This window comes from Pseudophryne corroboree, chromosome 6 (genome assembly GCF_028390025.1).
Source record: "Pseudophryne corroboree isolate aPseCor3 chromosome 6, aPseCor3.hap2, whole genome shotgun sequence".
Lineage (NCBI taxonomy): Eukaryota > Metazoa > Chordata > Amphibia > Anura > Myobatrachidae > Pseudophryne > Pseudophryne corroboree.
This window is the reverse complement of record NC_086449.1, coordinates 350,018,866-350,043,643: the sequence shown is the minus strand read 5'-3', so window position 1 is coordinate 350,043,643 and position 24,778 is coordinate 350,018,866. Positions and strand designations below refer to the sequence as shown.

The following is a 24,778-nucleotide window of genomic DNA, read 5'->3' as shown; positions in this document are numbered from 1 at the left end:
TGAGTACGAATCTAACTATTGCTGTGGTTTTCTTTTGCTGTGCAACTGAACACGTTTAAAACTCCTATATAAGGTAATGCAGTAATATGTTTCTCCTACATACTTGAAATGTATTTGTAGTTGATTATGTGCTCATATTGTCTATTGTACTAATGTATAACCTGTGACTGACTGCTAGTGTGATTGCTGACTTTACTATAATTATAACCGTCAGTTTTTCTGTTTATTCCGATCCTCAATGCAGGTAAGCAGGGTAGGGTCGGATTGTATGCCACTTTTAACAAATTTTAAAGTGATTACAGTCACAAATTGTGTAATAACACTGTAAAGGTGTGTGATTTATTTACAGAGGCTCGAACCAATCTGATTGCAGGAACTGCAACACCACGTTAAGATCACAAGGTGCCGTAGGAGGCACAAAGGAAGGCTGGATGTGCAGGACCCCTTTCAAGAAAGTCTGAACCTCAGGGAGGGAAGCCAATTGTTTCTGGAAGAAAATGGACAAGGCCGAAATCTGGACCTTTATAGAGCCCAAACGCAGGCCCACATCCACACCTGCTTGCAGGAAGAGGAGAAACCACCCAAGTTGAAACTCCACCTTAGGAAACTTCTTGGATTCACACCAAGACACATACTTTTTCCAAATGCGATGGTAATGTTTTGACGTTACTCCTTTCCTAGCCTGGATCAGGGTAGGAATAACATTGTTCGGAATGCCTTTCCGAGCTAAGATCAGGCGTTCAACCTCCATGCCTTCAAACGTAGCCACGGTAAGTCTTGATAAGCGAACGGCCGCTGTTGTAGAAGGTCCTCTCGTAGAGGAAGGGGCCTCGGATCTTCCCGCAGTAACTCCAGAAGATCCACGTACCAAGCTCGTCTTGGCCAGTCTGGAGCAATGAGAATCACCTGAACTCTTGTTCTTTTTATTAGTTTTAGAATCTTTGGGATGAGTTGAAGTGGAGGAAACACATACACTGAGTGGAAGATTCACGGAGTTACCAGTGCGTCCACCGCCACTGCCTGTGGGTCTCTTGACCTGGAACAGTACCTGCGAAGCTTCTTGTTGAGGCGGGAGGCCATCATGCCTATTTGAAGGACGCCCCAAAGTCTTGTCACCTCTGCGAACACCTCGGCGTGGGGTCCCCACTCTCCTGGATGGAGATCAGGCCTGCTGAGGAAGTCCACTCCAGTAATGAAGATTGCTGACAGCGCCATTGCGTGCTTTTCTGCCCAGAGGAGGATCTTTGAAACCTCTTCCATTGCAGCTCTGCTCTACGTTTCGCCTTGTCGGTTTATGTAGGACACCGTCGTTACATTGTCCGACTGCACCTGAATGGCCTGATCTTGCAGAAGATGTGCCGCTTGTAGAAGGCCGTTGTACACGGCCCTTAGTTCCAGAATGTTTATTGGAAAGCTGGATTCCAGGCTTGACCACCTTCCTTGGAAGTTTTCCCCTTGGGTGACCGCGCCTCAGCCTCTGAGACTTGCATCCGTGGTCAGAAGGATCCAGCTCTGAATCCCGAACCTGCGGCCCTCGAGAAGGTGAGGCATATGCAGCCACCAGAGGAGTGAAATCCTGGTTTTTCAGCGACAGACGAATTCTCTGTCCAGGAGATCCAGTTGGAAGGACCGTGCATGAAATCTTCTGTACTGTAGAGCCTCGTATGAGGCCACCATCTTCCCCAGAAGACAAATGCACTGATGAACCGATACCCGGGCAGGCTTCAAGACATCCCAGACCATTTTCTGTATCACCAACGCTTTCTCCACCGGCAGAAATACCCTCTGCACTTCCGTGTCGTGGATCATCCCTAGGAAAGACAACCTCCTTGTTGGCTCCAAATGTGACTTTGGAAGATTCAGGATCCACCCATGATCCCCAAATAGTTGAGTTGTGAGAACAATGGACTGTAACAATTTCTCCCTGGACAATGCTTTTTTCAGCAGATCATCCAGATATGGAAATATGTTCACTCCCTACTTGCGGAGGAGTAGCATCATCTCTGCCATTACCTTGATGAACACCCTCGGTGCTGTGGATAGGCCGAATGGCAGCGCCTGGAACTGATAGTGACAGTCCAACAGAGCAAATCTGAGATATGCCTGGTGTGGCGGCCAAATTAGAATGTGAAGGTACACATCCTTGATATCCAGTGATACCAGGAATTCCCCCTCCTCCAGACCGGAGATCACCATCCTCAGAGATTCCATCTTGAACTTGAATTCCCTCAAATAAGGATTTAACAATTTGAGGTTCAATATTGGTCTGACTGAACCGTCCGGTTTTGGTACTACGAATAGGTTGGAGTAAAAACCCTTGTTTACCAGATGAGGTGGAACTGGAATAATGACATTTGCCTTTTCCAATTTTTTAATGGCTTCCTGCAGGATAGCCCTTTCTGTCAGCAAAGCTGGTAAGCCCGATTTGAAGAATCTGTGAGTTCTTGAAACTCCAATCTGTACCCCTGGGATACAATATCTTGTACCCAGGGGTCCAGGCCTGAGGACACCCAGACCTGACTGAAATTTCGCAGACGAGCTCCCACCTGTCCGATCTCTAGGCTTGGAGGTCCACCATCATGCTGAGGATTTTGAGGAAACAAAAGCCGGCTTTTGTTCCTGGGAACCTGTCGGTGCAGGTTTTCTGGATTTTCCCCGACCACTTCTGAAGAAGGTGGAAGAGGCTTTGGACTTCTTAACCTTTGCGGTCTGAAAGGACTGCATTGTAGATGTAGAAAAGGACTTCTTTGCCGTCGGACTGGCTGAGGGAAGTAAGGTTGACTTACCCGCAGTTGCCGTGGAGATCCACGCATCCAAAGCCTCCCCAAATAGAGCCTGACCTGTGAAGGGTAGGTTCTCCACACTCTTCTTGGATTCTGCATCCGCAGACCATTGGCGCAGCCAGAGTCCCCTGCGTGCCGAGACAGCCATGGAAGATGTCCGTGCATTCAGATTACCAAGGTCCTTCATGGCCTCCATCTTCCGATGGAAAAGGCCCAAGAACTAATGTCTTTGGTCAGGGACCTATTGAAGCCAACACGGGTGTCAGTGCATCACTGCACTCGAGTTCTGGGAAAGATGGTGGCGACTTACGAGGCCATTCCATTCGGCAGGTTCCATGCGAGAACTTTTCAATGGGACCTTCTGGACAAGTGGTCCGGGTCACATCTACAGATTCATCAGATGATCACCCAGTCCCCCAGGGCCAGGGTATCTCTCCTGTGGTGGCTGCAGAGTGCTCACCTTCTGGAGGGTCGCAGGTTCGGCATTCAGGACTGGGTTTTGGTAACCATGGACGCGATCCTCCGAGGTTGGGGGGCAATCACACAGGGAAGAAACTTCCAGGGTCTCTGGTCAAGCCAGGAGGCTTGTCTTCACATCAACGTACTGGAGTTGAGGGCCATATACAATGCCCTTCGACAAGCGGAAAATTTGCTTCGCGACCTCCCGGTTCTGATCCACTGCAGTGGCGCATGTAAACCGCCAAGGCAGAACAAAGAGCAGAGTGGCAATGGCGGAAGCCACCAGGATTTTTCGCTGGGCGGAAAATCATGTAAGCGCCCTGACAGCAGTCTTCTTTCCGGGAGTGGACAACTGGGAAGCAGACTTCCTCAGCAGACACGATCTACATCCAGGAGAGTGGGGACTTCATCGGGAAGTCTTCGCAAGGATTGCAAGTCGGTGGGGACTGCCTCAGATAGACATGATGGCGTCACGCCTCAACAAGAAACTACCGAAGTATTGCGCCAGGTCGAGGGATCCTCAGGCAGTGGCGGTGGACGCCCTGGTGACACCATGGGTGTTTCAGTCGGTCTATGTGTTCCCTCCTCTTCCACTCATCTCAAAGATATTGAGAATCATAAGACGAAGAGGAGTACAGACAATTCTCATTGTTCCAGATTGGCCACGAAGGGCCTGGTATCCGGATCTGCAGGAAATGCTCACAGAAGATCCGTGGCCTCTTCCTCTCAGAGAGGACCTGTTACAACAGGGGCCCTGTCTGTTCCAAGACTTACCGCGGCTGCATTTGACGGCATGGCGGTTGAACGCCGGATCCTAGCGGAAAAGGGCATTCCGGATGAGGTCATTCCTACTCTGATAAAGGCTAGGAAAGACGTGACAGCGAAACATTATCACCGTATATGGAGAAAGTACGTATCTTGGTGTGAGTCCAGGAATGCTCCTCCGGAAGAATTCCATTTGGGCCGTTTCCTTCACTTCCTACAAACAGGAGTGAATTTGGGCCTAAAATTAGGCTCCATTAAGGTTCAGATTTCGGCCCTATCCATTTTCTTTCAGAAGGAATTAGCTTCTCTCCCAGAAGTCCAGACTTTTGTGAAGGGAGTGCTGCATATCCAGCCTCCTTTTTGTACCTCCAGTGCAGAGCAGGCGCAACCCACTCAGCAGAGCCTGCAAAGCAGGGAGGCGCCGGCTTCAGAGGGGCGCTCTCCCTGCTCTGAGACTCTGCTGCTGCCAGCTGCCACAGCATCTATCAGACTGTATAGTAGGCAGTGGTGCCGGCAGCATGAGGCTCCAGAGTCCAGTCCACCCGTGGCGCTGATCTCCTGCCCTCCCCTGCCCCTCTCCCTCCTAGCAGAGAACGCAGAAAGGGTTTCACTGCGTCCGTCCGCACAGGCTGGCCACTTTCACTTTCTATTCCTGCTGGGAAATTATTTATGACGTGTCATGAAGCCTTCTCCGTTCCTGCACTCCGTTTTCTGAGCCCTCCCCCTGGCCTCTACATGCTGATGCAGGAGCTTGAGTTGTGTTCAGTCTCTCCAAGTGAGTTTAACTCTTTGAAAACTTTTCCACTGTAATGGATTCTCCAGCAGCAAGTGTGTGCTTCCAAGCTTTATTGTTTACGAGAGCTATATATTGCATGTGTGTATATGTGTGTGTGTATGTATCTATTTATCTCTCTCTATATATGTGTGTGTGTGTGTGTGTGTGTGTGTGTGTGTGTGTGTGTGTGTGTGTGTATGTGTATATATATATATATATATATATATATACAATAAAGCGCTGTGCGGCACTCAGAATTTGAAGAAATAGTCACCGCACTGCCTCTCTTCAACGTTTCAATTTTTACTCAAAAAATTGTCATCAGGAAGTAAACAATACAAGAATACACTCACCTTATATCCCCCACCATTGTACTCGTGTGTCACGCCCCGCCCGGCGAGGTCCGTCCGGAGCCTGCGGCGCTGTATAATGACGTCATCGCGTATTGCGTGATACACGTCCGAGTGAACCCATCACCATGACAACCCGGTGACACTCTCCTGGATACGCATAGACAGAACAAGATGCTAATACCAGTATACCAATTACAGTTAAAAACACTCAAAGGGCATAACCAAAACAACATAATTAGAGGCTGAAAAAAAATGTGAGGGGGAGGAAATGTATTAGTAATAATAATAATGATACGCGGCATCAGTGTGCGAGACGAACGGAGACACACGAGCACAATGGTGGGGGATATAAGGTGAGTGTATTCTTGTATTGTTTACTTCCTGATGACAATTTTTTGAGTAAAAATTGAAACGTTGAAGAGAGGCAGAGTGTGGTGACTATTTCTTCAAATCCTGAGTGCCGCACAGCGCTTTATTGTATTTACCCTTGTGGACAGTGAAGGCACCAGGGACATATTGTGTACAGTTATTGGAGTGCCGGACCCATCACTAGCTATGTATATATATATATATATATATATATATATATATATGTGTGTATGTTTGTATATACAGTATATATATATATATATATATATATATATATATATATGTGCATGTATATATATACACAGGGGGGGGGGGCATTTATTATATGTATAAGCAGCACAGAGACGGCGGGCATGTGTGTAAGCGGCATTGCTACCATGGACATTATTAGGTGTATAAGCGGCACTGATACTGTGGGCATTATTGTGTGTATAAGCGGCACTGATACTGTGGGCATTATTGTGTGTATAAGCGGCACTGATACTGTGGGCATTATTGTGTGTATAAGCGGCACTGATACTGTGGGCATTATTGTGTGTATAAGCGGCACTGATACTGTGGGCATTATTGTGTGTATAAGCGGCACTGCTATCATGGGAACTGTGTAGCATAACGTGAATATGGGGCAGTACTGTGTGACGTAATATGAAATAGGGGCACTACGTGCGGTGTAATGACAATAATATTGTGCTACTGTGTGGTGTCATTCGAATTGGGGGTACTAATGTGTGGCCACGTCCCTTTCTTTTGATCCCTTTTTTAGAGCGCACTGTTCCTTTAGATGGTATGGGGGTTAGGACACAAATATGTAGTTCCACCAACTCTCCAGGTCCACTTTAAGCCCTTAATAAGGGGCACTACTGTGTGTCATAAAGTGATTAAGTGACACTGCTATGTGGTATAATATGAATCAGGAGTACTGCGTGCGGTGTAATGTGAATAAGATTGTGCTACTGTGTGGCGTAATGTAAATTGGGGGTACAATTGTCTGGGCACACCCCTTCCTTGTGAGACCACACCCCTTTTTGTGGCACGTACCTTCAGTGCTTGCTGTCCCATTATTAAGTATTGGAGAGAGGGCGCAAATTTATATTTTGCAGGGAGGCGCCAAACACCCTAGCACCGGCCCTGCTCCAGTGGCACCCTGGGACCTTAACGTGGTGTTGCGGTTCCTTAAGTCTCACTGGTTTGAACCACTTAAATGTTGTTAGCCTTGGCATCGGCTAGGTGAGTGTCGGAGTTGGCGGCTTTATCTCACAAAAGCCCCTATCTGATTTTCCATGTGGATAGAGCAGAGTTGCGGACTCGTCCTCAATTTTTGCCCAAGGTGGTTTCTTCTTTTCATATGAACCAACCTATTGTGGTACCTGTGGCTACACGGGACTTGGAGGATTCCGAGTCCCTTGATGTGGTCAGGGCATTGAAAATGTATGTGGCCAGAACGGCCCGGGTTAGGAAAATAGAGGCACTGTTCATCCTGTATGCAGCCGACAAGGTTGGCGCTTCTGCTTCAAAGCAGACTATTGCTCGCTGGATCTGTAACACGATTCAGCAGGCTCATTCTACGGCTGGATTGCCGTTACCAAATTATGTAAAGGCTCATTCCACTAGAAAGGTGGGCTTGTCTTGGGCGGCTGCCCGAGGTGTCTCGGCTTTACAGCTGTGCCGAGCTGCTACTTGGTCGGGTTCAAACACCTTTGCGAAGTTTTACAAGTTTGATACCCTGGCTGATGAGGACCTCATGTTTGCTCAATCGGTGCTGCAGAGTCATCCGCACTCTCCCGCCCGTTTTGGAGCTTTGGTATAATCCCCATGGTCCTTACGGAGTCCCCAGCATCCTCTAGGACGTAAGAGAAAATAAGATTTTAAACCTACCGGTAAATCTTTTTCTCCTAGTCCGTAGAGGATGCTGGGCGCCCGTCCCAGTGCGGACTACATCCGCAAGACTTGTATATAGTTTTTGCTTACTTAAGGGTTATGTTACAGTTTTGATCAGTCTAGGGCTGATGCTGGTTGGTTTCATGCTGTTAACTGGTTCGTATATTCCATGTTATACGGTGTGGATGGTGTGGGCTGGTATGAATCTTGCCCTTAGATTAACAAAAATCATTTCCTCGTACTGTCCGTCTCCTCTGGGCACAGTTTCTCTAACTGAGGTCTGGAGGAGGGGCATAGAGGGAGGAGCCAGTGCACACCCATATCTAAATTTCTTTTTAGTGCCCATGTCTCCTGCGGAGCCCGTCTATTCCCATGGTCCTTACGGAGTCCCCAGGGTCCTTACGGAGTGCCCAGCATCCTCTACGGACTAGGAGAAAAATATTTACCGGTAGGTTTAAAATCTTATTGTTACAGATATATCGTTGGCTCATAAATTGGGCAAAGTCATTTCTGGTTCCATCGGATGACTCATTTGGGAGCTGTGTGGGAATTGGGTATTCAGAGAGTAATTTACCTCTGAACAAAATATCCAAAATTCACTTAAGGATTCAGGAGTTGCTACACAGTCAAACTGTATCCATTTACGCCGTAATGCGTGTGATGGGTTTGATGGTGTAGACATTGGACATGAAGGAGTATACTTAGTTCCATTAGATACATCTGCAATGTCTGATCATTTCCTAGCAGAATACAGTAGTTTTTCATCAGACAATAAAAGTGCAGATTATGGTCTTCTTCTGGAAGTTAGGAGGTCAATAGCTTGATGGTTATTGCACATCCTATCCTGGACAAAGGAAGGCTCTTTTGGATATCAGATGGCAACTCTGACAATGGGTGCCAGCCTGTGGGGCTGGGGTGAAGTGTCAGGAAGGAGTTGCTTCCAGGGGCAGTGGACCAAGGAAGAAATGTTGCCTGCCAATAAATATATTGGAACCTCGTGCCACATACATGGCATTTATTCAGGCAAAGAATATCCTTCTAATGAATCCTGATCGAATCTGCTCAGACATGCAATGTTAGTGGCGTACCTCAACCATCAGGGAGGATCTCACAGCCAAAACATAATGAAGAAGGTAAGTCACACTTTAAGTTGGACAGAACTTCGTTATCCAGCCTTGTCCACAGTACTCATTCCGGCAGTCCTAAACTGTGCAGATTTTCTCAGTCAACTCGCCATTCAGGTAAACGTATGGACTTACACCCCTAGGTCTTAAAAACTCTGGTAGATAATGGGGGTTACCAGAGATATATCTCATGCCGACCTATCAGAACAACAAAGGTTTCGCATACGGGGTGAAGAACAAATCCCAGAGCGATCTTGTGGATGACTTGTCAACTTTTGTCTGGTTCATGTGTTTTCTCCAGTCGCCTTGTGATACAGGGTGATACGAAAGGTAAGACAAGGTAAGGGTGCTGTGATACTAAGAGCTCCAGCTTGGTCCAGAAGACATTGATACACAGATCTGCAGACGATGTAGATGGATGCTCCATTCCTACTCCTTCAACTTTACTTTTTTCCAAGGAATGCAACACATTCAACCTTTTGTTCTTCCTACAGTGCCTTGGGATTTAAGTTAGTCCTAAAGGCCCATCAGGTTGTCCCATTTTAACTACTTGAAAGACTGGATCTTAAATGGTTGACAGATAAAGTTCTCTTTCTACTGAATTTTGCTTCAGTTAGAAGAATTTTAGAATTAGGGGCATTATTATGTCATCCTCCATTTCTGAATTTTTTATCCACATAGAGCAGCTCTTCGAACAAAATCTGGGTATCCTGCTGAGGTGGTATCTAAATTCCATCTTAATGAAGAAATTGTAGTCTCGGTTTTCTTGGGGCCGAACTTTGCTGCGGGAGATGCATTGTTGGACGTAGTCCGTGCTTAAGGATTTATGATTATCAAACCAGTGCTATCGGAAAGACAGATACTATCTTCATTCTCTATGAATTTCCCAAGAGAGGATGGCCTGCGGATAAGCCGACACTGGTGAAGTGGCTTCGGATGAAAATTTCAGAAGCATATTCTGAAGCTACAATTTGGGGGGTCATTCCGAGTTGTTCGCTCGTTATTTTTTTTCCGCAACGAAACGCGATTAGTCGCTACTGCGCATGCGCAATGTCCGCAGTGCGACTGCGCCAAGTAAATTTGCTATGCAGTTAGGAATTTTACTCACGGCATTACGAGGTTTTTTCTTCGTTCTGGTGTTCGTAATGTGATTGACAGGAAGTGGGTGTTTCTGGGCGGAAACAGGCCGTTTTATGGGTGTGTGCGAAAAAACACTACAGTTTCTGGGAAAAATGCGGGAGTGGCTGGAGAAACGGAGGAGTGTCTGGGCGAACGCTGGGTGTGTTTGTGACGTCAAACCAGGAACGACAAGCACTGAACTGATCGCAGATGCCGAGTAAGTCTGGAGCTACTCAGAAACTGCTAAGAGGTGTGTGGTCGCAATTTTGAGAATCTTTCATTCGCAATTTTAAGAAGCTAAGATTCACTCCCAGTAGGCGGCGGCTTAGCGTGTGTAAAGCTGCTAAAAGCAGCTTGCGAGCGAACAACTCGGAATGAGGGCCTTGGTTTTGTACCCTGCGCTCTACTGTTATGGGTATAGATATTGGCAGCAAATTTGCAAATGAGGTTAAACCCACAACCTCACAAGTGGTAATCAACAGAAGAAAAAGGGGTTTTGCAAATGCGCCTGAAGGTGTACCAATTCGCAATGTATGGTTTAATAAACCTATATCTGTCAATATATAAATGTATGTTATTTTTTTTAAATTCAACACTTTTTATTGAAACAGTTTTCCTTTTTTGTACATAACACAATTCATACTTATATCCTAAGTCTAAAGCATTGCTGTCAACAACAAAATCAAGCAACATATATAATATCGCACACACATATATATAAGTAAACAATCATCGTCATCAAACAATAACATAGGGGGTAGTGTCTTGAGTGTGATATATAGTAAATAACAGGATTGTGCAAGCAGTACCAACTCCTAGCCTCCTCATATAACCCCGGGATGATTATGGTGAAGTTAATCTCGCATCCGCAGGCAGAGCAATGGGGGCACTCTTAGCATATGGCGATGATAGCCACCTATCCCACATCGCATAATATTTAATAATGGCTTTCCTGGACATATAGACAAATCTTTCATGTGCCACTGTAGTATTCACTAAGGCAATCCATGAGTCAAAATCTGGGCCATCAGGTGCCATCCACGCCTCGGGCTATAGAAACCTGTGCAAGAGCACACAGGTTGATAACATAACGCCTGAAGGGGGCATCCAGCAACTCCTCATCCACCACCGCCAGCACACACACAAGAGGGGACAGCACATCAGCAGGAACCCCGGTGGAGACCATAATCCTGAGTACTTCCTGCCAAAATGCATTAACTATCCTACAGGACCATATCATGTGCCAAAAGGTACCTCCATCCAGAGCACACTTGGGACATCTAGAATCCACCCTTCCTCCGAATTTCATCAATCTTTCAGGAGTAATATAGACTCTATGTAAAACAAAAAGATGCACCTACTGGTACCGGACCGCTGTGGTCGCCACCCTAGAGGCACCCAGCGCATCCTCCCAAGTGTCATTAGATATGGGCCCCAGATCACATTCCCATTTAGATTTAAGAGAAAGTAGGGTCTCACCATGATATGCACGTAGTAAAGCAGAGTAAAATATGGAAATAGTACAGTTTTGAAGATTAACAAATAGTTCCCTAACTGGTGTGTCCCGGAGCATCAGGGGAGCGTTTGCAAATTGAACTTGACAAGCATAGCGGAGTTGTAGATATCGATAAAAAATATAAATGTATGTTATAATAAGCTATAACTATAAATAATGTGTCTATATTGCCAAAAGAGGAAAAAATTTGTTTATTAAGGTACAATGGTACAGAATCTCTAAATATTGAAAAAAGGAAATACGTGAGTAAAGAAAAGATTAGAAAGAATTCTGTAACGAGAACACAATAATGCTTGTGAGTCCAAAACACTGTGCTACGATGGAGCGTGGCGTCCCACCTCCTCGCTTTGCACTATGAATGTCTGCAATGTCTCTGACTTTATAATTTACAACACAATCCCAGCCTGGTATTATTCCAATTTGAGTATATAAGTTTGTTTGTGGTAAAAGTCTGCTCAGGAATAAATGATAAAGATGTTGTCCTTGAAGGGATCCTTAATTGCAGTAATGTTTTTCAGTGTGCGGGGTACCCCTGGTGGATGTACGGGGGGAGAACTCAAATGGATCGGTATACTGATCGCTCTGGACTGGCCGCTGTCTACCTCTGACTGAACTGCCGGAAAAGCGTTCGTTAATACAGACGCCGTCCGTCAGCCAGATCTAAGGGAAGCGGGCCTGTCTCTGTGGGGAAAGTGACACTGGCTTCGAGACCCGATCAGGACTGTCAGCCGTGTCCTTCCCCCTATACAGAGCTGTTACCTGCGTCTCCTGAGGTTACTTCCCGGCGTCCGTCTCCACTCGGTTTCACTGTTCGTCCTTCATCTCTTGGTCTCAGATCTTCTTCCTGGTTACGGAGTTTGCGGTCACGTGACTCCGGTCTCCGCTTTCTTCTCTGTAAACCCCCGGGGTCACTGCACGTCAAACGGCTGGGCTGTATTGAATGTCGGGTGTTTCTGTGTGATTGTGCAGCAATGAAATCACACACTGTTGAGTCTGTAATGCTCCTACGCGTATCGACCCCTGTGGGTCTTCGTCAGGGAGTCCTTGGTGGACATGTTTGAAGCTGACCTCCCTGTTTCTGGCTAATGTCACTGCTCATTCTACTTGTAAGGTAGGCCATTATGAGCAGCACAATGTGGTGTTTCAGCAGAATAGATATGTTAGGTAGACACGTTCTCCATTTATACATTCATTTAATATGCCTTGATACCTTTGCCTCTCAGGACGCTGAATTCGGGCGAAGGATTCTCCTGTATAATCAGGAGCATCCCCACCACTAATTTACTTTGGGACATCCCAATGTATCCTGTGGATAACCTGTGGACCCTGCAGGAGAAATGTACGTTGTGGTTGATAACAGTATTTCTCCACAGTCCACAGGGATCCCTTTTTTCCATCTTGTACGGAAGCCTGTGCATGTGTGTTCTTCTTGCCTGATTAGGGCTCTACATGATGCTCCTGCATTGAGCTTTGGAAAACAACTGATTTGCCTGAGCCAGGAGGCAGGATATATGGATGGGCTGATTGCATGCTGGGAGGCCGAAAAGCTTTGACCGTTTGGTGCAAATCCGATGTCGCTCCACCATATCCGATGTATCCTGTGGAACCTGTGGACTTAGGACCTGTTATCAATGGTAAGTTCTTACCATAACGTATATGTATCTAGCACAGTCTTTAAAATTATAGTTAAAATCTGTTTGGTTGCCTTGGGCAACTACTCCACTATATCTCTCTCTAAGGCTTGCTATATCTCCTCCAAAAGCCCTCTTATCCCCAAACCAACATTGTTGTATGATTGGATCATGTAGTCCTACGAAGCACTTTTGTGTCAAAATCTGGTTGGACTAATATGCAGTATGTGATACTTATCTATCAAACGGAAACCTATTTTGATTTTGATTACAAACTGGCGAGTAGGACCATCTTACCTATTTGCATGCCTGTTAACACATGTCTTGTTTTATTATTGTTTTTTAATAACACAAAAATCTGTTCTTTTGCTCTTTAAGCTCCACAGGTTATCCGGAAGATACGGGCAGAACAATTTTCTGATGCATCTGGCAATTTAAAACTCTGGTGCCAGTTCTTCAATATTTTAAGTGACTCAGTCATAACCTGGTATAAAGATGAAGTTCAAGTGGCAAAAGTAAAACGATGGTAATTCTTACTGTTTGCAAATAGTTTGTGTTTTCTGGCAGTAAATACTGAATGTGCTGAACATTAGCATGAACAATAATAATGCAATACACTTTGGTTGAGTACTATACTTTCTGGCATTTTCCCAACTATGGCCCTCATTCCGAGTTGTTCGCTCGCAAGTGAATTTTAGCAGATTTGCTCATGCTAAGCCGCCGCCTACTGGGAGTGAATCTTAGCATCTTAAAATTGCGAACGATGTATTCGCAATATTGCGATTACACACCTCGTAGCAGTTTCTGAGTAGCTTCAGACTTACTCGGCATCTGCGATCATTTCAGTGCTTGTCGTTCCTGGTTTGACGTCACAAACACACCCAGCGTTCGCCCAGACACTCCCCCGTTTCTCCAGCCACTCCTGCGTTTTTTCCGGAAACGGTAGCGTTTTTTCCCACACGCCCATAAAACGGCCTGTTTCCGCCCAGTAACACCCATTTCCTGTCAATCACATTACGATCGCCAGAACGATGAAAAAGCCGTGAGTAAAAATCCTAACTGCATAGCAAATTTACTTGGCGCAGTCGCAGTGCGGACATTGCGCATTAAGCGGAAAATCGCTGCGATGCGAAGATTTTTACCGAGCAAACAACTCGGAATGAGGGCCTATAGGCCTGATGCAGCGGTAAACATAAGTCACACATCAATAAAATTGGGCACTATCCATATCCTTGGTATGTTATCATCATCTTTATCAGTGTGCCCTTGCACCAGCCCTGTCCCGGATGCATCGGAACTGTGGATGATCCCTGGCAGCGGCTCCGAAATTTGGGTAAACAAATGGAGAATGAAGTTCAATGTAGAAAAATTAAAAGTCACGCACCTTGGGATTAAAAACAATCAGGCAACCTACAAATTAAATGAGGAAGTTTTAGGGGAAACGGTAGTTGAAAAATGCACCGCACGCGGACACCCTCTCAGACTAGAGGAAAGGAAATTTAATACCATACGAAGGAAAGGGTTGTTCACAGTAAGGACAGTAAGGTTTTGGAATTCTCTGCCAGAGAAGGTAGTAATGGTGGACTCAATCAATAAATTTAAAAATGGATTAGATAAATTCCGAACAAAGAAATATTCAAGGGTATAGCATTTAAAGATCGTTAATATATTAGATAAAGAATGAATTATGGTTGCTATTAGTCTAATAAACATAACTTCATCGTGATAATTTAGTAAACTATAGTTAATCAGATTAGGATTGCAATATTGGTTAAACTCGATGGACATTTTGTATTTTTTCAACCTCATCAACTATGTTACTTAGAAATACACTTCCTACATATTATTATTCCAAGTTATTAGAAAATCAATGGCTACCTGACTAAGGGGATTTGTCTCTTTCTGCACTACATATTCTACTAACAGTTTACATACAGTATTAATAAGGTGGGGCCACTTCTGGGCAAACCTTTGAAGCATTTGGATAATAAACAGGAGAGATGGGGTATACTGTGCAAAACCGGTTCAATCTATCACTGTAGTGGGTTCAGTAATTATAATGGGGAAGCAGTTAAGATACTGTCGCAAGGGATCCCAACGATCATAATGCCAACGCCAGAATCCCACACCTCGGTACAATGCCAGCGTCGGAAAACCGGCAAGAAAGGCTATTCTCCCTCTGTGGGTGTCCACGACACCCATAGAGGGAGAATATATTACCTGTGGCATGCACCGCGAGCAACTATGTCCACAGTAAGCCCGCAAGGGGCTTACTAGTGCTTGCCCCGTTGCCAGCATACTGGTGGCTGGGATGCCGCTGTCAGTATACTGATGTCACAGGCACAGCCAGTCTCCCGGCCATCGGTATTTCATACGTTAGGTCCCATGGTAGAAAGGTGCTATATAAATGTTACAGCTATCATTTTTTTCTATATTTTAGCTCTGGAGATGAAGGACAGGCGGCTCTTGCAATTGTGCAGGCTTCAGTGAAAGACTGTGGTGTGTATCAGTGCACCATCCAGAATGACTATGGATCCGATTCAACAGACTGCCTGCTGAGCTCAGAGGGTAAGTTCATTTTGTTGAGTATATTAAATACTTTATATACAGTGGCTTGCATTTCCACAGCTTTCTTTCACAGTATGATCAACTTTATTTGAATTAGGGGATCTTTTATCCATGAAGCTAACCCTTTTAATGATATACAAGAAGAGGCTATATGAAAGCCAGTGGCATCACTAAGACACCAAAATGCTGCCTCCTCCTCGGTGACAGGATCCGAGTGTTGCACTGTGCTCCTGTCATTCTGTGCAGCACTTGACTCCTGTCACAGTGTAGGAGCCAGGAGTGCAGCCATACAACTCCAGAAATACTGGGCACACCCCTCGGGGTGATAAAAACAGGGTCAGGCAATGAGGTTACACCCCTTCCCATGAGGCCACGGCCCATTTTCAGGGGTGTGTGCAGTGTGGGGGCTTGTTGGTGCACCAGGTGTAACTGATTCCTGTGACACCCCTGATGAAAGCCAATTGTTTTGGGTAATATCTTTCATCTGTGGAAACTTGGAGCTTCCACAGCACAGGGGTTGAAAACGTATGCAAGCCGAATTTTTACTGTTTAAAAAAACAAAAAAACATTACAAATAAAATAATGAGTTATGAGTTTGAAAATGTACTCTAAGAGTTTACTGGTTTGGAACACAAAAACTGAAATAACTTGTATACTGTAAATGTAATTCAAATCTGTTGATTTATCAGTGGGTTGAATACTTTTTACAAGCTACTATATATTCAGTATAACATATTTTACTAAATTGAGTCTTTCAGTTTAGTAAAATATGTTCACACACACTGGTGGTAGCACGCTGATTGGCTGTGTGTAGCCATACTGTCAATCCCTTTGCATTACATTCTAAACATTGTAGAGGTAAAGTAAATTTTCTGGTTGTAAAATATCAAAAGCAACAATATAATTTATTGATGTATTATTTATCAATTTCTCCATTGGGCTGCAATGGGACTATTATTCTGTGTTAGCCAACAGCACTGAGAATGTTTGTAAACTATCAGACACCTGTAGGAACTGATAAAATGCACATAGAGGATCCTTGAATCCACACTTCATATACTTATGATCTGACCAAATGAGTCCAATGATACCAATACGTATTTCCTATTAATGATATTACCAGTACTAATACTAAACCACAAGTACCAGCATGTGGGTCATTAAGTACTTGTACCTATAGTCCCCCTGTAAAAGAAATATGAAGAAACCACAAGACACACCATGAAAGTAGAACTTTATTAAACACCCTTTCGCACTCACACTCAAACCCACACTCATGGTGGGATGTACTAACCTTGTGGTGTACATCCCGACACATATTGCATTGATACTAATCGCATATAAAATTAGTATTGCAAAGGATAGCTCTCCCGATAAGAGCTGTCCTTTGTGATGGACTCCGGTCCCCAGACATACAGGTTTATGACCTGGGAGTCCGTCTGCACATGCACAGGAGGATGTGGTGGCCGCGGGGCATTCTGGTAGGGATCTGATAAGATCCGTCACACAGCGCGATGTGGTCAGATGCCCAGAGGCTTACCCACACATTGGAGCCCCATCGTCTGGGCTTTAGCACATTTGGAAATTCTGCAAAAGCATATTTTTTACTGCATTTCTACTTTAGTACATCCCACCCTCACACATACAGTACTTACCTTCACTCCCTGTAGCCATTTGGTCTTCTTGTCCAGTAGCATCTACAATATCTGTAAAAGAAAAATCCATACTCACTCCTCTTCATTCCAAGTAGGCATCCAAAGGATTAGAAAATAACAAACTGAACACCCGATCAAAGACAGACTGAGGAAATGTATGTGTTACGTGGACACATGTGAATCCTGTCACTGTAAGAACCGACAGCCAATCAGTGGCAGCACGCTGATTGGCTGTGTGTAGCCATGCTGTCAATCAAACTTTCCCCCTTAGACTTCAATGGCTGGACACCTCCATTGAAGTCAATGAGGGGAACCACTACCCTGTATCCAATGATGGGAAACGTAAGGTTACTAGAAGTCAACCTTGCTGTTCCCATCATTGGATGCCATGTAGCGGTTTCCAACATTGACTACAACAGAGTTTTACCACCAATTAAATCTATTGGGAAATGTTTGACTGACAGTCTGGGCGATGGTAGATGGGAAGGGATGTGACCAAGGGGGCAGGTGGCGTTTGGAGGACAGGAGAAAAGGGCATGGACTTCGCCCTGTGCTGGGCAACCCCCCACCCCCACCCCACATGCTAGAGAACGGAGTTGTAGTTATGCGATTTTTCGCAAGACTACAACCCATGCTGAATTAGGCCCATAGATTTATAAAAAGGTAGCATTTTTATGTATTAGGTTTCATATACAGTATAATGATGTATGATATTTAAAGACTTTGGATGGTCACATTGTAGTCTATAGACATACAGTAGCATATGGATAGACAATAAAATCCAAACCTGTTCCTACGACTACAAAAGGAATCCTAAATCTTCTTGCATATGGGGGCCTGTACAATAAACTTTGGTGACATGGAAACATAGAATTTGATGGCAGATAAGAACCATATTGCCCATCCAGTCTGCCAGTCTGCCTTTTATAAACAAAATTACATAAAAACAAACCTAGGGCAAGTTCATCTTTTCCAATATTTTTTTATTGAAACAAATGCATCAGAGCAAAGGTCAAAAGGTGAATACGAGTACAACATGCAATAAGGTTTACATCAAATAGACAACAGTATTCACCTCATCATTACTGACAATTTCATATCTTATTAGACTTCTGTAAATATAGAGCTCCAGAAAATATTACTACTAAAAGGATTTGGTAATACCAGCAGTTCTGGAAGGATATGAGTGTAGTGAATTAGCTAGGAATAGATATTGAATATCGATATATATCTGGATCCTATGGGTCCGATTTCGATTACTGCAGGCAGTGTGATCTACAGTATTTGCTGGATTGAATATAGCTTTACTTCTATCAGAGAAGTGTTCTGCTGCATTCTATGGATGAAGAAGTCCTCTAGTACTTATGCACATATTATCAATTTCAACTTGACAATAATCAAGATGTATTGATGCACAAGCAACAATCCCATATAATTTCAAAAAATGAATTATGGACCCTCTAAATGCCCTAAGCCAAATGGTCATTAAAGGTAGTCATTGATGCCAAGAGGGGGGTTGAGTGTGGGGAAGGTCAAGCTCCCTTAAAGTGCTGGGGCTCCGGAACGTTTCACAAAGTTAGGTGTGGAATATAGGTGACAACTAGTTGGAGAGTAACTGCTTTCCCTTCATGGCTATGTTCAACAACCACTGAAATTGTTCTATGTACCTTTAGTGCTTCCTGTTTGCCAATATGAGGATATGATATCAAGGTGCATGTGGATGCTGGGAACATGTTGTCATGTGCAATGGAGTAATACACCAAAACAGATTCTGGACATGATCAAAATAAAATTATATTTAACTTGCAGCTAGCTGTACACTCAGACTGCCAGAGCTAGTGGTGAATGATTTTTGGATGCAGCAGGAAGAGAATATTATAAACGGTGTGTCTGGTTGATATGTTGAAGTCCTTTTTTGTCAGATGCACAAATGTTGGAAGACCATGCCAGCAATAGACACCGTCTGTCTCCCAGGCCAACCATGGTCAATTCAACTTGTCATGTTTCTATTTATGACACTGCTGACTACGTGTTCATAAATGTGAATAACAAGTAATTAACCTCAACATTTGCAGTAAGTTTATTTCTCCTCTGGTATCTAATCATTCAATGATAAAAACTATGCAAATGATTGTGATGTCAATATAAATATGTCCATTTGTATAATACCATCCATTTGTATAATAGCATCTGTGATATCTTTTGTGATGCAGTAGTGGAAGAGAAAGGCTCATTAAAGTTAAATTCACCAATTTTCAGTCATGTGCACTGTATTGTTGAAAGTATAAAATGTATATATTTGGTTACTAACAATGAGTAATATATTACAGTAAAAAAAAACCAGCATCTGCCAGGTCATCACAGCTTCATACGGGATGCGGTCAAGATCCCGCCGGACGGGATCCCGGCGGTCAGAATACCGACACCGGGATCCCAACCTGCACAATCCTGACATATTCTCCCTCTGTGGGTGTCCACAACACCCATAGAAGGAGAATAAATTAGTGTGCCGAACATGGCGAGCGCAGCGAGCCCGCAAGGGGCTGCGTTGCACTCGCCCCCTGTCGGGATTGTGCCGGTCGGTATCCCGGTGTCGGTATTCCGACTGCCGGTATCCTGTCCGGCGGTATCTCGTACTGATCCCCTTCACACTCCCGTCCACCCACATCACTCTACCTATGAATGCCGACTTTACTTCCAACTCCTTCCTCCAACATTTTGCCCATGCTGCTCCTTACCTCTGGAACTCTCTCCATCTCTCTATCAGACTCTACAAAAAACACAATGTCAAGATCCACTTCTTTATCAGAGCCTTGTAGCGCTCATCCTAACCCACTGTCTCTCGCCTCTGTGTAATTTTTGTCTGTCTGCCCCTCAACTTTAGCAGGGCCCTCTTCCCTCATGTGCTTTTCCTTCCCTCACTTATACCATTATATCCTTCCCACTGCCTACAACTGCACCTTACCTTTGGCTTTTGTCGCCCAACTGCTTACTCAAGTACTATGACTGCTGATGCAGCAATGTTTATAATATCTGTCCATGTCTTGCAATGGTCTGCACTGTATTTCACTTTCTTTCTTGTTTTCTTCATTCTGTGTCTGTTTTTGTACTTTGTAAGACAATGCGGGCCCCTTTTAGCACCATATAAATAACGCATAATAGTAATGATACTGTATGTTCCTATGAAAATGGCAAGAAAAAAGCAATTAGCAGGAGAAGACAGACAGGCCATTATTACCCTTGAAAGTGTAGGTCTTCCTTTGGACAAATAGCAAAGGAAACCAAGTCAATGAGTACAGTTTCCTACACCATCAAAATGCACTTGGAAGCTTGAGGAAACTTAAACAGGAAAAGGTCTGTCAGACTCAAAGCCACAATAGAAACGGAAGACACGTTTCGGAAGACACCCGCTTGGTGATAGACGCTTCAAGCACAGCTTAACACTGGTCGAAGTAAGCAAGTCTCAGTTTCATCTGTGAAGAGAAGACTTCAAACTGCAGGTTTGACAGGTCAAGTGGCAGTAAGAAAGCCAATGCTAAGGTGACAAAATAAGAAAAAGAGGCTTGATTCCATCCAACTACTACCAGCAGGGTGAGCTCTTAGTTTTCTGGAATCTGTCTCGTGCATGTACAAACAAATGAGCTGTGCAAACAATAAATCCGCTCTTAATATGACAACATAAGCAAAGGTTTAGAGCTCAGGTCTCATGGGTACAAAGGGCTAATGTAAGACTGTCACAGAGTAGATCGCAGGAATGGATCTCCTGTGTAAGCATCTTGTGCACAGAAGGCTCTGGCTGTCTCTCCCTGTGTGCTTACTTAATTGGCTCTTCTTTGAATAGTGAGCTCTCACTGTCCTGCTGAATTATGCTGTTGCCAGACCATCATGCACTATGAGATAAGAGGGAAAGGCAAAATAGGAACACACTTCACTGCAATTACCTGTGCTGCTCCTGTTCTCAATCCTCCATAGTTCCTTCCTCACTCAGGTTCTTGTGAGAATCCTGCTGTGGTCACTATGGGGCATCCAAGTCTATACTTTCCATTGCGCCAATTGCAAATATATAATAGCTAACAAAAAACACATACTTACTAAAGACAGTCCAATGTTCTCATTCTCTTGTGACTAAATTAAGATTTAAATGAGTCTCAGATGAGCAGTACTTTATGGAGATTTCAGGAGAAAAATGTCTAAGTCTAATTTAATAAATGTGTTCATCCTAATGTGTAAGCAGAACTTATTACTCTTTCTACCATATGCATTTTAACTAGCACCTACAGTGCAATCATCCACACTCATTGCCTTCTTCCATTCACGTATACAGAACATTCGGGCTGACCTCCCTCACACAATAAGACTTCTTATCAAATTCCAGAACCACCCAAATAATCTACATGAACTATTCTACTCAGTGGTGTCACTTGGGTGGGTGTCACCCAGTGTGCCATACTTCCCCCATCACTGGATCCATGGCGCTTGTTCAGGGCATGGCCTTATGTTTGTTGAGCTACAGTATGTCCTCCTATTCATGCCATTTTGGGACCGTGACCATCTTGTCACATTCGTGGCTTGCCCAGCGCTCCGGGAGTTGCTGAGCATCCCCCTCCCATCCCCCACAGCACATATGCAGTGTGCATGATATGTGCATCATCCATCACAGCTGCTGGGTGACATCATCTGAGGAGGTGGCACAGAAATAACAGAGCAGCTCTGCTATTTTTGTCATCCCCTTGGATAGTGTCACCTCCTGTGGCCTGCACCCCCTTAGTGACACTAATGATTCTACTAATTACCTCACCTTTATACAGTCCACACATAACGTTACATATGTTCTCTTACTTCACTCACACAACCCACTGACCCAAGGCCAACACTGCTGTGTGACTAGATCGTTTAGCCCACCAGAACCTTTGCAAATTCAGCAGGACTAATTTGTAATATGCAGCACTTATTCTCATATATCAAACTCCCTAAATATTGTAAGCTTGCAAGCAGGGCCCTCTCACCTCTGTGTTTGTCATTCCAGTCTTATTTTATTACCTATTTGTTCACAATTGTATTTGTGTTGGAATATGCTGGCGCTACATAAATAAATGTTAATAAATTAAGGGGTAATTCAGATCTGATCGCTGCTGTGTGTTTTCGCACAGCAGGCGTTCAGATCCTAACTGCGATCAGATCCTAACTGCGAATGCGTATTCACCGCAATGTGCACGAGCGTCTGACGACAACAATGGGCATTGCCGGTCAGCGATGGGATGGCGCAAAAAATCGAATCACATGGGCGTTCGCAAGGTGATTGACAGGAAGAGGCCGTTTGTGGGCGGCAACTGAGGGTTTACAGGGAGTGTCTGGAAAAACGCTGGTGTTACCAAGCATTTTCAGGGAGGGTGTCTGACGTCAGCTCTGGAACTGTTCAGCTTGTACTCATCGCACTGGAGGAGTAAGTTCTGGGTTGCGCACAGATTGTTTTTTTTTTTTTTTTTTAAATAGAGTATTTTTTATTTCGAAGGAGAACAGTTTGTACACAGAAAATGCATAGCAGGAACATACCATGTACAGCAGTGATTTTCAACCTTTTTTTACTCGCGGCACACTGAACAATAATTAAAAATTGCCAAGGCACACCATCAGTTCCCCACAGAAAAAAAACTAAACACACACATTGGCCCTCACAGTAAAAAAAAATCCACACATGCATTGGCCTACACAGAAAAAACAATCACATTGCTCCCCACATAAATCATGTTTCTCACACGTAAATCAATCACATTTCTCCCCACATAAATCCTATTGCTCCCCACATGAATTATTCACATTGTTCACCCCATAAATCCATAAATTCTTATTCTCCCCACATAAATCCTATTAAAATCCTGTTGTTCCCCACAGGAGAAATAAAATAAATATTAGCCCCTACTGGTAAGATGTGTATGCAGGCGGGTGGGCTGGCTGGGTGGTGAGATGCGGCGGCCGTGACCTATGATATCACACCGCCGCGTTTTCAAGGCATAGGTCACGGCCGGAGCACAACTGATCTTCTAAGAAGAGCCCGGGCCAACAGTTCACTCTGAAGGTGCGGGAATCTGCTTTGGCTCCGCGGCACAGCTTGCAACTGGTCACGGCACACTAGTGTGCCACGGCACACTGGTTGAAAAAGCCTGATGTACAGCATGACATGGCATCTCTGGAAAAACAACATTCACTTTCGGCATAACATCTTACCATGCCAATGGCACAGGAGCGTGTATGTACACACAGTTATTTATATCAAATAAACTTGCATAATCCGTACATTTATGTAAACAAAAAACCTCATTAGACTTTTTTCGATTAAAACATTTACAAACAACCAACCGAAAAGAAAAACCCTCAAAGAAAAAAGGGAAGAAGAGACACAAAGGAAAAACTAACACTCTAAGCCTTACCCTGTCTAACAGAGCACAGAGCTACCCTCCCACTCATAACACATCGGGTGAGAAGGAAGCATATAGCACAAAATTGCAAATTAGCGAATCAAGGGCCTGATAGTATCCCTACAGCCATTAAGTTGCAGGGTCTGGGAGGGAGTATATGGATTCCATCCATGGAGACCAAATTCTTTCAAATTTAGCAGAGGCATTATGTTTTATATAAATGTATCGTTCCTTAAAAACAGTGTCGTTTACTAGTACTTTAAGAGCTGGCAACGAAGGGCCATTGGGGGCCATCCATAGCCTCGCGATGCACACCTTCGCCAAGGCACATATATTGCGAGCATATAGGCCTTCTGGACTGGATACGAAATCAGAGCATCTCATCCCCAGGATACAAAATTGTGGGGTAAGCATGGCGTCCGTCACTCCCGTGTTCCCCAGAACCGACCTGACCCCCGACCAGAAGGCCCGCAGCAGCGGACAGTCCAAATAAGGTGCCAAAAAGTACCCACAGCCACCCCACATTTAGGGCAGTCCCCCGATCGACCCCCTCCGAATCTAGCCAGTCTAACCGGGGTCATATATGTTCTATGCAAAAGGAAGTATTGTATTTGTTGATACCTAATGGATTTGGTAACCGTGCTCGGATTTTCCAAAGCAAGGGTCCAGTTCTCTTCAGTTATGGGGCCGAGATCCTCCTCCCATTTGCTACGGAGACGTGTCAAAGGGTCTATATGGAGTTTAGCGAGAAGATCCCAACATACTTACAAAGGTCTTAATAGGAAATGGAAGGATCTTAGGGGAAGAACTAGCGAATTGGGACTGTAGAGTATGTCTGAGTTGAAGGTATCTAAAAAAGTAGGAGTTAGGTAAGTCAAACTCATCCTTTAAGTGTTGGAAGGATTTAAGTGTAGTATCCATATAGAGGTGAGTTATGGAAACCACTGATTTAGGGGCCCAAACCTCCCTCCCCTCGAGCGCATGCAGTTCAGGGAGCCATTTAGAATACCAGAGGGGGGTGTCTGGGTCCAATCTGTCAAATTTCAAAAGGTTCCCTTAGGGCCTGCCAAACCTTCACGACCTGAAATATAAGTGGGGGAAGAAACCGGGCCATGCTCCCAATCAACAACACCTGCAGGGGAGATAGATCAGGGAAGTAACATTGAATAAACACCCATTGTAGAGAAGTGACGCCAGTATCCTGCACCCATGCACTAATATGAGTCAGCTGGGTGGCAGAAAAGTACATTTGAAAATTTGGCAAGGCCAGACCACCGTCGCAGCGCAGCCTGATGAGAGTATTCAGCTGTATTCTAGGACGTTTGTTAGCCCATATTAAAGAAGATAAGACACTATTCAATTTCCTA

The 24,778-nt window shown here is 44.5% G+C and overlaps 1 protein-coding gene across 3 annotated transcripts in view; it reads left to right on the top strand.

The window, feature by feature from the left end:
* ALPK3 (alpha kinase 3) overlaps positions 1-24,778 on the top strand; it is a 204,118-nt gene that overhangs the window by 145,149 nt on the left and 34,191 nt on the right. For all 3 annotated transcript variants that reach the window (XR_010179291.1, XM_063926567.1, XM_063926568.1), the window contains 2 exons: positions 13,151-13,298; positions 15,213-15,340. Coding sequence is in view for 2 of the 3 variants with exons in the window: in XM_063926567.1 (XP_063782637.1) it covers positions 13,151-13,298; positions 15,213-15,340 (276 nt within the window). In the remaining variant the exon portion in view is untranslated. The remainder of the gene's footprint in view (positions 1-13,150; positions 13,299-15,212; positions 15,341-24,778) is intronic.